This window comes from Prionailurus bengalensis, chromosome D1 (genome assembly GCF_016509475.1).
Source record: "Prionailurus bengalensis isolate Pbe53 chromosome D1, Fcat_Pben_1.1_paternal_pri, whole genome shotgun sequence".
NCBI lineage: Eukaryota > Metazoa > Chordata > Mammalia > Carnivora > Felidae > Prionailurus > Prionailurus bengalensis.
The window spans coordinates 23,317,525-23,333,930 of record NC_057346.1 but is presented as its reverse complement, the minus strand read 5'-3'; the positions used below and the strand labels follow the sequence as shown (position 1 = coordinate 23,333,930).

The window sequence follows — 16,406 nt, the reverse complement described above, 5'->3', positions numbered from 1 at the left end:
TCTGGAGGGTCCTATTTAGGAGGCTGAGCCTCTCCCTCTCCTGTGAGCTGGAACCATTTTGTATTATTCTAAGATACAGTGACCCCTTCACCAAGACAGAGGGTGTAAACTTTTGAGCCATTTTGAGAGGAGGAATTCATAGCTCCACTGGGACAGCCTCTCTGAGGCGAGACCCATAGAATGTGCCCAGATAGGGCCCGAGGGGGGACCCAATGCAGGGCAGAGGCCAGGCCAGGGTAGGGCCACTACGGGATGACCACAGGTTAAGCTAGAACAGAGAAAGGGGATCCAACTTCTCTGCTCCTGCTGGTGAGGGTGGTAGTGGTGTGGGGGGGGGGGGGCTTCCAAGATCTGTTACAATTCCAGAAAGGATCAGATTCTTGGTTCTACCCAGAAAACTGGATCCTAAAAGGGCTGAGAGGGTGGAGGGGACAAAAAACTCGGTTTCTGAGGAGTGGGAAGTGCTTTGGGTAGAGAAGGAGGTGAGGGAGGAAAGAGAAGACAGCCCAGAAGACACGGCCAGCCTCCATGGCCGGAGTCTCTGCTCTCAGAAAAGGGGGTCCCTGTTGTCTTGAGCAGTAACCTACACCTGAGCTACAGAAGCCCTCTTAGCCCACAGTCCAAGCAGACGATTCCTACTTTCCCTTCCTACATTCTTTCAGCTATGCTTCCCTCCTAACCCCTCAACTTGGACTGGTCGGTGGAGGACTGGCCACAACTCCTGCCTCTCCTACAACTGCTTGATGAAACCCAGGAACCACGGGACAGCCTAAGATCTCCCACTCAGCCTAACGATGCTGAGGGACAGGGCACAGAGAGGGTTTAGAGTGGAGACAGGAGCAGAGCAAGGTCAGAGGGTATGCCCAGATGAGCTTCCAGCAAAGAGAAAAAGCCCCCACCAGGTAATTTCCAGGCCCCAATAGCTGGCGCCTCCCAGACAACCTCTCTGGAATTATGGGGCAGCTTTGCAGAGTAAGTGTGGCAGAAACATCACTAACAGCACTTACATACCTCTTCCTCTGTGCAGGCAGCTTTCAAAGCACTTAGCACATATCAACACATTTAAAATCGCCCTGGCAAATGCCAGGGTCAGGGCCCGGCGGAGGACGCAGCTCGGGAGAGAGCAGTATTGGTCTGTGCCTCTAGTGACACCCTAGCCCCTACCAGGCCCGTTCCCAAGGTTCTGCAAAGAATAAGTCAGCCTGAACTTGGCTTCAACGCTGTGCCTCCCTCCAGTGGTAGAAAGCAAGGCTTCCCTGAGAAGCCAGTGGGGGTGCCAGCCTGTGGGTGGTCATGAGGTCAGACAAGCACAGTTGAGCACCTGAAGGCTGCCTACAAGCCCCCTCCCCCTGTCTTCCAGCAGCAGCCCCCCAAGCCAGGCCCTCAGGACGTGTGAAGTGGCAGAAGTACATGAGGCCTTAGATGGCCCAGACGGAGCTTCCCCCCAAGACTGGAAATGGAGGGGGCAGCACAGGCGGACATGTTGGCAACCCTGGGCCGGCCAGGAGGTCCCTGCCAGCATGGGCCCCAGGGAGGCACCCGGGGCAGACAGCTGAGCCCAGGGGTCCTGTCGCACCCTGGGGCCCCACCCTCACCGCAAACCCACCCCTTCCCACTGCCCACCACCCAGCAGCTCTGAGGCACCGTGGCTTAGGCCCAAAGGCCCCCCACAAGGTGGACCTGGTATCCCGGGCACTGCCAGCCTGCAGCCAGCAACCCCCGCCTTCGGGCTCTGCTGGGCGACCTTGCGAATCCTGTCCACAGATGGACCCAGCAAAGCCTGTCACCTCTAGCAAAGCCAGCCCACCCGATCTTCTGGACTCAATGGGGGCAGTGGTGCGAGAAACCCTGGCTCAGAGGATGCTGAAGGTGGGGACGTCTCTTCAGCCCGGGCGCAGGGGTGGGGGCTAGAAAGTTTCCGGAGAAGAGAACCATCCCGTTCGCTCACTCCGAGGGAGAGAGGAGCACCGGCTTCCCGCGAAAATCTGGTCCAGAGAAAGGGATCCCAGGGCTGCGGCCGCCCCACCCGGGCCGGCCCCGCGCTGCGCCCACGTGCCGGGCCGACCACCTCCCCGGCCGCCGCGGCGCGGGGCCGGGGGCCCGGCAGCCGGGCCCTCGCGGCGCTCCCGCCCTCCCTCCCCCCGCCCCGGGCCCCACGGGGACCGGCCGCCGCGTACTCACCCTCGCGGGTGGAGCGGGGCGGGGCACGACACTTTCGCGCACAGCTCCGATCCGCTAGGCGCACGGGCTGGCGGCGCGGCGCTGGCGCTGCGGCTCCGCTCCGCCGGGTCCCTGTCCCGGGCGCGGGGCCGGCCTGGGAGCGGGCAAGTCCGCCTGCGGGGAGGCGGGGGCCCGGGCCCGGGCCCGGGCGGGGGGCGGGGAAGGGGCCGGACACGCTTGCGCACACGGCCGGGGAGCCGACTCCGGGGAGCGGGCGGGCTGGAGGAGGAAGGGCGGGGAGGAGGAGGAAGAGCTGGGGCGCTGCCGCGCGCGGGCGGGGCCGACGCCCGCCGGCCGGGGACTGTGTGGGAGCAGCGGAGGCCACGGAGGGGAGGGGAGGGGGGGAGGGGGCGGGGGCGGGGGAGGGGGCCGGGGCGCGGAGGGGCGGAAGGGGAGGCCGGATGGGGTGAGGGTAGAGCCCGGCGGGCGCTGCCTCCGTGTGAGTGGCGCCAGGCTGGATGTGCCCAGCGCAGCCTCCGCACACCCTCCTGGGAACAATGAGACCCAACAAAGGGTTCTCGGCTCTCCCACGTGGTGAACAGCGTCCTTCCCTCATTGGGGAAAGTGAGGCACGGAAGAGGGAGGACCTTGCTCCGGGAGCCTCCCCCCCTTCCCCCAGGGCACAGCGGTGAGGTGCCCTGGACCGAGACCTGGGCCTTTCTCTGCCCTAGTCTGCACCTGCAGCTCCCACACTGCTCTCTGCACCCCTCTTCTGCACACCTATTTTGGCCTTGAGAAAGCCTCTCAGTTTCTGTTCCTTACTGAAGGCGTCAGGCATCCTGTCGCCATCAGGCTCCTGACCCTACTTGGTTGGGCTCAGACATCCCCAATCAAACCTGGAAACAGCAGTCCAGAAGTCACCGCCAGGACAACCCCCAGCCCCCAGCCCCGAGGCACTCCTTTTCCTGGGTGAGTGGTATTTACCAAGCCCCCAGTGTGAACAGCCTGGTGCCTGAGGCTCCAGGAGCTCCAGGGAAAGTCTAAGACCCAGTCCCTGTCTCCAAGAAGCTTACCATCCAGCCACGGAGAGAAAGCTTACAAAGGACTTCTGTTCAAGAAGAAGGCAAGAGAGGATGTGACTAAGTGTCAGGGCATGAGTCACTGAGGGTAAATGCAAAGGGGGTTCGGAGAAGTGCCAACTCCAGGTTCACTGCAGATGAAACTGAAGGGCTTATCTGTTGAGAACAGGTGCCTCGGGAAGCTCAGCTCTGCAGGAGCAAAGTGGAGAAGGCTTGGGTTAACAGAGGCGGCCTCCAAGTTCTTCCAGAAGTGACCGTTCTGTCCTAAATCACACCTTGCACAAAGGTGGTTTTTTTCCTGCGTTTCCCCATTGTCTAACATCATTACGTTTGAATGGTGCCTTTGGCTTGGTCAGGCAAGCATTCATTCAACAGCTACTTACTGCACGTCAGCTCCAGGCCTGGAGCTAACCTAGGTGGAAAGAAGCCAGTGACTAAAGTCCTTGCCCTGAGCAAGTCCAGGGGACAGGGGGCTCTCCTTTTACACATAGGAAACCTGGTCCAGAGAGAGTGAGCAACTACCAGAAGCACCTGGGTAAGTCTGGCCAAGCTGACCTGAGAATCTGCCCAGTTCTAAACTTTGCTAACTCTTCGATGAACGAGATCTAAACACAGTTTGCCGTTCTTGCTGTGAACCACGTAAACTTCGCTCTGCCAGAGACTAGAACTGAAGGGCCTGCTCTCACTCCTGGAGACCTGATTCCCAAATCTGCCTCTGTCATCACATGGCTTTAGTTTTCTTACTAAACAAACAAACAAACAACACCCCCCCCAAAAAAAAACCTTACTAAAAAAAATGGAGGGGGTGCCTGGGTGGCTCAGTCGGTCAAGTGTCTGACTTCGGCTCAGGTCATGATCTCGTGGTTGGTGAGTTCAAGTCCCGCGTCGGGCTCTGTGCTGACAGCTCAGAGCCTGGAGCCTATTTCAGATTCTGTGTCTCCCTCTCTCTCTGCCCCTCCCCTGCCTATGTGCTGTCTCTCTCTCTCCTTCTCTCTCTAAACAAAATAAACATTAAAAAAGGAAATAACTGTGTTTAGTTAAAGGTATTAAATTAGGCAATGGATAGGAACTTGCTCTCAAGCTCTTGTGCTTTGCAAGTGTGTGTCATTCTATTATGCAGGCGGCTTCCCTTCTCTAACCTTTAAGAGTATTCGGGTCCCCTCCCCTCCCCCTCCCCCAGCTTGTCCTGGGCCTGGTTACTGGGTGTCCAGAAGCCAACTGTAATTCTGACTCCTCCCCTTCAGCCACAGTGTGCTTACTCATGATCTTTCTTTCCCCTTCAGTTTCTTAATGGCACAACCAGATGCTTTGCTAGCTGCCTAGAAGCCTTATCACCAGTGGGGCAGGAGGGAAGCAATTCGGGTGCCTTTCGACCCCAGGTGAGGGGTTCTGGAGCCATCTGAGCACCTCCCAGCTCCTCGCACCCTTGCAACACACTACTCAGCAAGAGGCTATGTGATGGAGCAAGCAGGGCTTTGGCTCCTGGGGGAAGGTTCTTCCCGGAAGCTGGCTCTGCTCTGCCAAGCTCAGGTCAAGACAACCTGACGGACGGCAATCTGGGTCCCAGTCCCCCTCTGAGCCACGCTGCTTCCGTTCCTGTTTCCTCTGCCTCCCTTTAGCTCTGTGGCTCTGTCTCCACGGTGGAGGAACTGGAGGACACCTCTGCTGGGGCAACCAGCAGAGGGAAGAGGCAGAGGAGCGAGGGGCCCTGAAGGGGCAGGTGCACGTAGGGCTGGGGAGCCCTGGCCCCAGAGGCTCCTCCTTGGCAGGCCGCGGGTGTGGGTAGGAGGCACATTGCCGCTTGACAAATGTGCCTCACAGGCTTCTGGCTCCTGTCCCTCACATGTGCCACGTTAGCATCCTGCCCACCAGGAGGAGGGAACAGCAAGATGCCGTGTGAGGAAGAAATAAACCCAATCCAGCATCTCAGATGCTTTTAAAAATAGCAACTCTGGGATGGTATTTCAGCTCCTATTTTTATCAGATTTATATGACTGGACCATGAAGCTGAGCTGTTCCCAGGGTTCTCAATAGCAGGGGACATCACTGTTGTAGTCTTAGAAACCTGCCAGTAGGCCAAGGCATTCCAGGAACCTTTAGTCTGGAAGAGATCCCAAGAAGTCACTGCGTGCAGTGCTTGCCTGTTTAAGGCCACAATCAATTAACCACAGATCGTTCATGGCTTGCTTTTTGCCTTAAAGTCACTTGGTTGCTATGCCTCCGCTGAATCATCTAGGATTTTACAGCCCTTCGGATCAGTTAGTTTTTTTTAATATCTAGCCCAAATATCTCTGGTTACGTCCTCTTTGGGCCTTCTCACAGTAGGACAATAGTTAACGTTTACCGAGTGACCGCTACGTCCACAAAATCCTCTTAGTGAATCCCGACAAAACCCCTCGTGGTGGGCACTATTATCATTCCTAATTTAGGAGCAGTTATGTAACTTGCCCAAGGTCATACCTGGGTGCGGGGCAGATTCTGTGATGGAACCATCAGACCCCACTGCCTCTTAGGCACTCGCACAGTCCTGAAGGAAAAACTGGCTGGCGTTCTAATTGTGCACGCGTGCCTCATGCTGGCTTAGGTCGAGGCCCCCCAGCGTGCTGAGCCATGCTCTTTCCAACTGCTGGGCCTACGATTGTGCGGGCCTTTGCTATCAAGCTTAGCCTAGAAATGTGGCGTCTCTTTGCGTAAGGTCTCACAGCCCCCTCTGCTTTTTTGAAGGCATTCGCCACTCTTGTAATTACTTTGCAAATTAATGAAGTGCAATGTAATTGAATTGAAACACTCTAAACAGATTCCGTCCATGTTTATTTTTTAAGTGGTTAAAACATGGGAACTTCCAGTTTATGTAGATTTCAGAATCCAATATAATTTTCCTAATAATAACAATACAATAAACGCAGGGTTGCCGACACGTGTGTTGCTAAATGAGGGTATTTTAAAAATGACTACCTTTCATTATCACCACCTTCCTCTTAGAAAAAAGACACTTTCACTTTATACATACATGTTTAGAATAACGATTTTGTCCTTCCTGAGAAGCAAGGGTTGGCCGGCCTACATTAGTCTGGCTAGAAATAAAATAGATATGCTAACCTGTTTTGGATATGGAAGTATTACAAGAGAAACAATTTCAAGTATTACTTTGTATGTAATTATCTCTTGATTTGTTTCTCAGGACGGGGATGGGTGTTCAACAGGGACATGCAGAGTAGACCCTCAGTGTCCAGCTTGTTATTTTTCTCAAATTCATGAAGGAATGTTGACAAATCCAGAACACTCAGCAATTTTGCTCTCGGAGGAAACTTTTAGGCAAACTGAAAGGAGCCAAGAAACAATAGCAGTCATGCCTCCAACTGCTTCCTTCCTTCTCCAGCCACATGCCAAGGGGATAGTGGGCCAAGCCCCGGGGCTGACAGCCAATTGTGGACGTGTCCAGGATTTTTCTGGGAAGGGTGACATCCACCACTGCTCCAACAGAGCAGGGACACAGGCACGTATGCTGAGGACACGCGATCAAACACAGAAGGCACGCGGGACAGATTATGCTGCCGGAGGGGGGTGGGGGGAGGTGGCATTTGCTAGTTAGTTAAGGTGGGGCCGAGAAACCCTGGTCATGCTCAGGAAGTTCTCTCAGGGGAGGCAGGATGTTGGGCACTGCAACGTGTCATCAAGGGGAAAACTGGGGCAGAGAGGGGTAGCTCTAATTCTATATCCCCCGGAAAACCAAGAGACCTGGACTGAGCTCCTTTACAGGAGGGGACAGCCCTTGCGGTGGGGGTGCAGGTGGGGGTGCGGGTGGGGGTGGCAAATTGCTGCACCTGCCTCAGGCCCACGGGCCCCAACGTGGAGTGAGCTGCCCCTGGGAACAGACTCCCTAGAAACGACAGGAAGTGGCATTCATGTGTGGTCAGAAACCGTGGGTCTTAGAGAAGAGTCCTGCCAGGCCCTCTGGGATTTCAGTGAGGTGTAACAGAGAGATGGGCCCCTTGACTCAGTCAGTTCTTCCCTGCAGCTTGAGGCCCCAGGATTCAGGTGAGACGGAGTCTCGTGTGGTTACAGGGGCAAATAGGTATATGACAAGAGACTCAGCAGGATCCATTTCATGGCTCACCACACATCTGACCAGCTGTTTCCTGGAGAGGAGCAGCAAACACTCTTGTGCGCAGTGACACCGGCCCCTGCTGGGGCCTTTGGGGGCACGAGGCCAAACTCCTGAGGTCTTCTCCAAGCTCGCAGGGCTGCCCTCTGGGCCTTCATGACTCCCACTCCAGGCACCAGGGGAGAACTGACCCCCTCCTCCCCTCGGAAAGCAGAATCGGTCCCGACAGAGGAGCACCTCCCGGCACTACAAAGGAGCACAGCCTTTAGAACCTCCCTCTAGAACAGCCTTTACCTACTGTCTCGTCCTATGCTCCCCTGCCCCACTGAGTCATGCTCCCCGAAGGTACAGACCCGCAAGACCTTGTTCCTGTCAGCGCCTTGCAGTGCTGGCCCATGCAGGATGTTTGGTACAAACTTGATGGGTGAGTAAACCCGAGAGGGAGGAGGAGGGATGGGACAGATCAGGCGAGAGAGCCAAGGCTGGGAATGCCTTCACAGGGCTTAGTCCCAGGGAGCTAGAGATCTTGTCCCCTGGGAGGCTCCTGAGTGCTCTCCTTTTTGGTTCAGGACTGGCCACCTGCTGGTCTTCTCTAAGCACGCACCCTGTGTGCCCCACCGGCAGCAACTGATCTGCCCAGGAGAAGAGGACACTCCCAGGATTGGGTCCCTCCACTCTGTCTGCGAGGAGGGGCCTCTGGGTTGGTGTCCCCTCCACTCCTCTGCTCGCCTCGTTTGTCTTTGCAACAGTTTTTATTTTTTTTAAGTTTATTTATTTTGAGAGAGCAAGGGAGAGTGAGGGAGAGCACAAGCAGGGAAGAGGCAGAGAGAGAGGATCCCAAGCAGGCTCTGTGCTGTCAGTGCCGAGCCCGACGTGGGGCTCGAACTCCTGAATCCTGAGATCATGATCCATGCTGAAATCAAGTATCTGATGCTGAACCGACTGAGCCACCCAGGCGCCCCCTACGACAGCTCTGCCGCATGGGAGAAAGACCAGCTGCCTTCATTTCCACCTGCAGAAGGTGCGGGCCACACCTCTCTCCCTGTAACCAGCCCCCTCCGGCCTCACCACCCTCATCACCTTGCTCCAGTTCGGTGGCCCTGCCGAGCACTGTCGGGATTCTGAAAGCATCCCCCGCGTGTCTTCCTAGGGGAAGCTTGTACTCGAGCCTGTCTCACATACCTGTTTTCAAGATAACTACCCGGGCGTTGCCTTTTTACTCCTACGTTCCTTGGCTGTCTGCCCCAGTAGCCTGGAGGGTAGGTAGGAGCTTTGTTTTCCCAGCACTTAAAATACCGTCTGGCTCAAGAGTTGATCGGTAAGTCAAAGTTTAGCATAAAGCAACATTAGCACACGGTACGTTTACACGGCAGGACACTTCATGGACCCTCATCCCCGCTCTCTTTCACAAAGCAACAGGCTCAGGACTCGTTAGGGCTGGTGTAACGTTAGGGGGTGAAGGTCGGCTCCCGGAGGAGAGACTTCTGTCTGTTCACCACTTACCAGTCTCTGGGGCAGTGCCTGGCCAGCAGCATGTGTTCAATAAACATCTGATTCTGTTTCTCAGTCCAGGGATTGCAGAATAGGAGCCGCCCCTCTCTGCCTTATGCTTCCCTCTTACCACCTGGCGGAACCCGACATCCCGTTTCCCCCGAGAAAGCCCCCTGAGGAGGTGCAACCTGGTGTCCTTCAGCCCCAGCTTGACTAACCAGCAATGCCAGCCCCTCTGTAGCGGCGTGACAGAGCTGTCCTCTGTGCCGATACAAGCGCCTTCTGTCTTCAACCGCGTGCCCTCGCATGCGTGCCTGTGTCCCTGTGCTGCTGGAGCCATGGTAGATGTCACCCTTCCCAGATAAGCACCCGAAGGCTCCCTACAGGCCACCAGCCCCAGACACCTTGAAGTCCCTTCCTGGCCTCCAGATTCTATGGACAGGGGACCTGTGACGCTCCAGTCCCACCTCGAACCGGAGCCCCTCAGAGCTTTGTCCTCCACTGCAAACGCCTCGTTTTGCCCTTGTTGATACAGTTTTGCATGTGATCTCCTGGCTGCTCTATGTGAGTCTGTTTTGTCTTCCTGCCTAGATAATAAACTCAAGGCCAGGGACTCGCCGACCGAGTAACAGAGGCAAAGGCAGGCTTTTTGGGCTTTTGCCTCATCTGATTCTTATTAAAGCCCTCCCACTTCCAGGCGGTCATCCTTCATCCTTGTCAACAAGAAGTTTATCAGCAGGGTTGACTCACACACGGGAGGTGCAATCTCAATTCTGGGCAGGGAAAGAGGAAGCGCTGTCAAAAAAACTTCTATAGATTATTTCCAGAGTTTTTGTATTTGGTTTTTTTGGGGAACTCCCAGACACGTGGGCCCAGAAAACCATTAGGAAGATGTCGAAAATGGAAGGAGGGACAGGGGCGTGATGGCGGAGTAAGGCTTGCAGACGGGGAGAGGTGCTGTCGGATTCGGGACTCGGCAATCACCAGGGATGGCGCTCCCAGGGATTTGCAGAAAGCCCTCGGCACGCTCCCAGGTCAGCTGAAGCCACCGCCCCCCGACTTGGCTGCTCTTTTCTCAGGATCTGCCCACCCCGCTCTCTCGCACCACCTGCCTCCCCAGGCCCTGGCGTCAGTCCACACCGAACGAGACCAATACTTTATTCACATACTAGAAATAAGCCGGTACAAAATACAATTTTGAAAAATCCACTTGGTGCGAAAACTCCCTCCGTCCCTCCCCGCCCCCCCACCCCCCCCCCCCCCAGCCCGCACATCTGTGTTCCTGTCCCAGGGGACGGCCCCTGGGCCACACTCAGCTCCTCTGGGCCTCCTGCAAGAGCTGGAGCAGGGGGTCGTCGGCCCGGAGGGCAAAGGTGAGGGTGCGCCGCTGGTAGTGCTCCGGGTCACACTCCAGGTTCTCGATCACCTCTGCTAACAGGTGAGCCCGCTCCACCGCCGAGCCAGGGGCCTCGAAGCCCAGGGCGGTGAAGTGCACGTGCAGGTGGTAGTAGGAAGGCAGGTAGTGCAGGGACACTCGGAGGCGGTCCCCCTTCACCCCGTAGCGCTGCAGGATGGCTTCCTGAGAAAGGGCAGCGGCGGGACGGGTTACCGTGCTGCCCACGGGCCAGCGCCAGAACCCTCCTCTAGGCCCAATCCCCGACTAGCCTCCGGACGTCTGATAAAACCCTGCAAACAGCTCCCTGCCCACGGTTTGCTGCGGGTCTCTGCGTTCCATTCCAGGGAGTCAACAAAAGCAGGTGACAGCCGCAAGGGGGAGGCTCCTTCTCCCAAATGAAGGGAACGGTGGCCTCCACTGGGGTTCCACACGCCAACCTGCACACAACACTCAGGCTCCTCAGACAGTCGCTACTGGGAATCTAGGAAGTCCCAGTGCCAAGAGACAGGCCCCAGATGCCCAAGACTATGGGGACCATCCTCCCCCCAGGTGACCGATGCGTGCTTAAGTCACCGGGTAAGTGGGAGGGAGGCTTGTACCCACTCTTAGCATGGAAGAGTGCACAGCCGGGAACAAGGGTGACAGGGACGGGGCTGAGCCGAGGCCTGGTGGAAGAGAGAGGGTGGGGGAGGGTGCATGGGAAGGGCTGCCCCTAGAAGATCCGGGGAAGGTCTTGCTGGACTCCTGGAGGAAGCGGGGAACACGGACCTTGGCCCTGGCTCCCTCTGACCACCCTCCACCTTGCTCAGGGGTTAGGGTTTTTTCTACCGAACTCCCTTTCAGGAGCCTCCTAGGCTTGGCATTGACAGGAGACTCTGATTTCCATTCTGGGTGAATCCCTGAGGAGGTCAGAGGTGAAGAGAAAAAGACTAGGGCCTCAGTGGGCTCAGAATACACGCCACAATTACATCCTGGACTTGGAACTCCGCCTGGGGATCTCTGCAGCAGTGTGAGGTCAAGGCCGGGGCACCCAAAGGCCTTCCGGGGATACGTATGGCTGGCCTGTCTGGGCGAGGCTGCCTGAGCTGCAGGGCAAGTCCAAGTGTAGGCCCCGCACCTCCCGGAGAGAAAGACACCACTCTCTGACATCCGCAGGCATTTCAGCAGAGAAGCAAATGACTCCAAAAAGAGACAGGTGGCCAGAGAGACAGTGATGTGGGCAGGCGGGAGGAAGAAGGCCGGGCAGCTGGGGTCTAGAGGTTAGCAGAGAGCGGACCCACGAGAGCCCCTCCCCCAGGCCTGCGGCAAAGCCTCTGAGCAGCAAGGTGGCGAGCTTCTCTCCTGGCCAGGCACCCTGGTGACTGCTGGGCCCTGGCACGGGGGCTGCATCTTTGATTGTTTCTGAAACATCTCTGAATGTTTCTGAGAACGACATCACAGAATGGGATTTAGCAGCATTGCATCCAGATACTGAGGCCCAGAGAGGTGAGGTGAAGAGTCCTGCCCAGAGTCTCTCTGGTGGTTAGGATCAAAATGTCAGAATCAAGACCACAACTCAGGATTCTAGACTCACTTCTCCCACCTTCCTTTGCCTCTTTACTTTCTATTTATTTATTTTTTTGAAAGGGGGAGGGTACAAGTCAGTGATGGGCAGAGAGAGAGAGAGAGAGAATGGGGCTTGAGCTCACCCAATGTGGGACTCGAACTCATGAACCATGAGATCATGACCTGAGCTGAAGTCAGATGCTTAACTGACTGAGCCACCCAGGCGCCCCAGGGCTCCTCTTTACTTTCATGTGATTCAACAAATATCCCAGTATAAAGCACCCCAGAATGCCAGGTGCTACAAAATTCAGTCTCTGGCCATAGGGGACCCATCTCCCCAAGAAACATGTCTGGTGCAATGTGGCTGTCATGAGCAGACACAGGTGATCCTGGGATGGGAGGGGAACCTTGGCGGAAGAAAGGTGGCTGAAAGTAGAGCTGAAGGGTAGGGCAGGACCAGGAGACAAGGGCCTTGTGAGTCCATCTAAAGGACCTTCGTGAGGTCCTGGGACTGGCATCCAGAGACAGGCCCCTTTCACAGATGGACTTCTGGAAAGGGTGAGGAAAGCGGCCACGAACACACTGGAATTGGAATATGATTCCTCTGGGCTTCAGTACGGATGTGGCCAAGGCAACTCACCTGCCCCTCCCGGAGGATGTTCCTGAGCAGCGGCAGGTGCTCTGGAGTAAGGTCCCGCAGTGATCTGATGCCCCGGCGATGGCAGATGGCAATCAGGTACAGGTCATCTAGCTGCGCAGAGATCGGCACGGGTAAACCAGGCTCAGCAGGGGACAGAGCCAGGGGAGGCTGCCAGTCCTGGAATTCTGCAGGGAAGCCAGGAAGTACCCACCCCCAGGCCTGCTGTAGCACCAGCCACAGGCGATCCCGGGGAGCCCACAGGAGGACCAATCCCTGGGCAGTGGGGGCCTCCACATGCCTGGGATGAGTGGGACAGTCTAAGGATAGAACTTCTGTTTATTCTTCCTGCTAAAGAGTACCATATAGGAATATTTATATACTCACAGAGCTGACGAGGGGGTGGGAGGAGAAGGTTCAAAGAAGTGCCAAGGACAACTTTCCCTCCAAGACTTTAAAATCTAATAGCATATAGGTGAGTAACTACTACAAGACACAAAGTGATAAAAGTACAGGAGGAAGAAGGAAAGACTATCTAGCTAGGGTGATCCAGACATGCTTCCTGGAAGAGGAGGTAGGGGACCCAGGTCCTAAAGAAGGGGTAGCATTTAGAGGAAGAGCATTCAGGTTAGAAGGAACAGTGACAGCAAAGGCTCAGAGACAAGAAAGTATACAGCATGTGAGGGGCAGAGTAAGTAATTCGATTTGTCTGGAGTCCAGTGTAGGGGAAGGATGTAGAAGGATTTGAAAGGTGGAAGGGGGCCCCGGAGCCAGCTCAGCAATGAGCACCACCAGAGCGCTTAACCTTTTCCTCTCTTCCCCTAACGCACAGGGCTCACAGGCCAACGCTTCCGGCTGTCCTTCCTGAAAACAGCGCCTGGCCGAAAACCTGGAGGTCACAACAGTGTAAAGAACCAAAGTCAACAAGATCTTGTGCCAGAGAGCAAATAAACTCTTCTGCCCAGAAAACCTTCCCGCCCTCCCTGCTCACCCACACTGGCCCTGGCCGACTATCACATCCATGTGCGAGGCAGGCCCCAGACACCAGGGCTCCAAGGAGCAAGACGCAGGAGGAAGCCGGCAGCACTCAGCCAGGCAGCGTGAGCTGCTAGATCCCTCAAGGACATAATCTGGGGACCATGAGTCACCAACCAAATCCCCAAGGGCCCCAGTTTGAAAACTGAGAAGACGGTTTTCCATATGGTGCCTGGTGTCCAACTGTGCCCCTTCAGGCCAACAGAGTCTCTTCCTACCACATTCTTCTCTGCACGAGTTCCAACAATCCGGGCTCTCTGCCTCGGGCCGGCTACAGACCAGCCCCGTGGGAACCGCCCAGCAGCTGGCTGAGCTGTGCCTACCTAGGCCTCAGTTTTGCCCATCGGTCTCTCCCAGACTCTCCCTTCTCATGGCCTGTGCCCAGGACATTTGCTCTGTCCCTCGTGAGGAGCCCAAGAGAAGCAGGAAACAGAACTGCTTGAACTCGGGGTGTACATGTGCCTGGCAGTGTCTCCAGCCGTTCTTATATGTCACTGTCACAGACCCTCAAATAACAGTGGCATTTGTTTTAGATGATGTCTGCTGACAAATCACAAACGTGGCATTAAATCACACCTGTCTGCTCCACTGGCAGGGAAAGAAACCCATTCTGTGATAGGCAGACGTGAGCCCAGATTTTCTGCAGGCAGCCCAAGGGCCCCCGGCCCAGAGAAATGGCATGAAGAAAGCCAGACAAGGAGCTGGCAAGGGTCTCAGGCTGGCATCCCTCAAGCTGGCCCATCGGTCACTTCGGGCAGGCAGTCACCACTGATCTCTTTTTACAAGGCAGGACAGCAGAGTCAAAGGAATGGCTTCCTGGCAAGGGGCACGGTGGAGAATGGCCGGAGGGCCATCTTTCCACCTCTGGAGCGACCCAGAGGAAGAGTTTCTTGGTCTGAGCCCTTTAGATCAAAGAACCTACATTATATGAGCAGAAAGTGCATGTTGTGTCCATAGAAACACACCCTATATACTTATATACACAACGTGCAGAGACGATACCTGGAAGGAGAGACAAAGACATAATCTCTTTTGAGAAACTGTCCCTTCTGGGGAACGGAAGTGGAAGAATGTGGGGTGAGGGAACTTGCTTTCACCGCACTATTTATTCTATTCTGCACTTTTACCTCGTGCATGTCTTAACTAGACCTTAAAAAAAAAAAAAAAGCAAATAAAAGAGAATATACAAGTGATCTCTTAAAAGAACTGAGGAAGGGATATTATAAACTCCAGGGAGGCAAGATTCTCTAACAGACATTAGGCATTTGATAAATCTTGTGGAATGGATAGATGGGTGGATGGATGGACATATGGACAAAGTCTCTTTAATCCTGGGCCAGCAGCTGCGAGGCGAGAAGATTCCTGGGTGGCTAGGAAGGCTCCTTAGGGCAAATATGGCGGGTTCCTCTCTCCTCAACCCTCCTCTAGTACAAGGATGAAGTCCAGGTCCGGTCTGCCTCGCCTGCTGGCCACGCTGCCAAATTCTAAGGGAGCAGTCAATTTCAGTGTTCTGTCACAAGCCAAGGATTTGAGACAACGAAATATGGCACCACTAAGAGACAAGTGCTAATTAAGGAAAGGTTAAGAACAATTGCACCTGTATGACCATTAAGGGAAACGTGACATTTAAGCTGGCCTATTCACAACCCCCAAGGGCAAGTCGCCCCAGCCCTGTGGCTGGGAGCCCAGTGCAGCTCCTGAAGACTTTTCTGTCTTAAAGGGAACAGAGAGACAGGGCAGTTCCACCGGCAGGCCCAGCGGGATGCCTGCCAGCACAAGGTCAAAAGGACAATGGATTTTCATTCTCAGGGCCCTGGGCTCAAGTGTGTTCAAGGGCTTCTTGAATGGAGATGCAGGAGTCAATCTTTTGCTATCCCCGCCTGGCCCTCAGACCACCACCTCCTACGAGTCACAAGCTCCTTAGTCTTCAAAGATCTCGTGAGGCAGAAGTTCCTTCCACCTCACATCCCATCTCCCGTGACCCAGTCTGTGACCCGGGGCCTCCAGGCATGGGGCTGCCCAAGGGGACAGACAGGGGGTTTGCAGAGCTGCACTCCCGCTCTGTGGCTTTGTCCCCGCTCCCAGACGACTCCAGGGCCAGACCTGGCTTCTTCCCTCAAGGCCTGAGACGGAGATAAGCTGAAGGGCAGGGGGTAGGGGCATGGACACAGGAACCCCTGCAGCCTCTCTCCGCCACAACACCCCACTAGTGGACAGTTATCTCCTTCCGTCTCACTTGCCTCACACAAATCATCACTCAGTGCTACAACTTCTGAAAATCCCTTCAGATTCTCTACCACCCCTCAGGCCAAGTTCAGTAACTCCCAGGAGCTGCTCTTAAGAGGCAGCTGGCACTCACTTGCCCGTGTACCTCTGAGCTGAAGTCCTGTCCCTTTACCCCAACTGCAGGCCCTCGCCCCCCTTTTCTGGGTAGTGAAGGAGTGGCATTGTAGATCTAGAAATCACCAAATCAAAACCAAGTAAACTGCGGGTGAGCCCAGTTTAGGACCCAAAGGCAGGCCATGACTGAGAAAGCGGGAGGGAAGGTGTGCGTGGGGAGGTGACTGACCGGACTCTAGAACGCCACCTGTGTGAGGAGCCCAGGAACCAGAAGAGTCCACCGGAGGGCAGCGCGGCAAACCCACGCTCGGGTGACTCAAAGATCTAAACCAGAAGAGAGAGTTTACCTCCTCTCCACTTCCTACCCAGCAATCCCGCGTCTGGCTTCCTTGGCCTCACCGTGGCCCCTGGCCCGCCACAGGCTGAGCCCGGCCCAGGTCCACGTTCCAGTCCGTGACGTGAACAGCCCTTCCTGCAGCACAGTTCTCTGCCTGCTGCTGATGCCAGGGGTATCCAGTCTACCCAAAGAGGTGGTGGTCCATTGCAGCTTTGGTGGTGGGCTGGGGTGGCAGTGAGGAAGGGAGGCGAAAAAGAGAGAGACGGAGGCTACGGAGAACC

At 55.7% G+C, this 16,406-nt stretch overlaps 2 protein-coding genes across 6 annotated transcripts in view; both read right to left on the bottom strand.

The window, feature by feature from the left end:
• The window catches only part of ST3GAL4 (ST3 beta-galactoside alpha-2,3-sialyltransferase 4), a 32,775-nt gene extending 30,421 nt beyond the window's left edge, over positions 1-2,354 (bottom strand). For 3 of the 4 annotated variants that reach the window (XM_043579780.1, XM_043579783.1, XM_043579784.1), the window contains exon 1: positions 2,182-2,353. The gene's annotated coding sequence lies outside the window, so the exon portion shown is untranslated. Of the gene's footprint in view, positions 1-2,181 lie in introns of all 4 variants that reach the window. The other variant, XM_043579785.1, reaches the window with a different exon arrangement.
• Positions 2,355-6,033: 3,679 nt separating this feature from the next.
• The window catches only part of DCPS (decapping enzyme, scavenger), a 50,170-nt gene continuing 39,797 nt past the window's right edge, over positions 6,034-16,406 (bottom strand). For both annotated transcript variants that reach the window (XM_043579788.1, XM_043579786.1), the window contains 2 exons: positions 12,417-12,527; positions 6,034-10,414 (listed from right to left, as the gene is read on the bottom strand). In XM_043579788.1, coding sequence (XP_043435723.1) covers positions 10,148-10,414; positions 12,417-12,527 — 378 coding nt within the window. In that variant the 3' untranslated portion in view covers positions 6,034-10,147. The remainder of the gene's footprint in view (positions 10,415-12,416; positions 12,528-16,406) is intronic.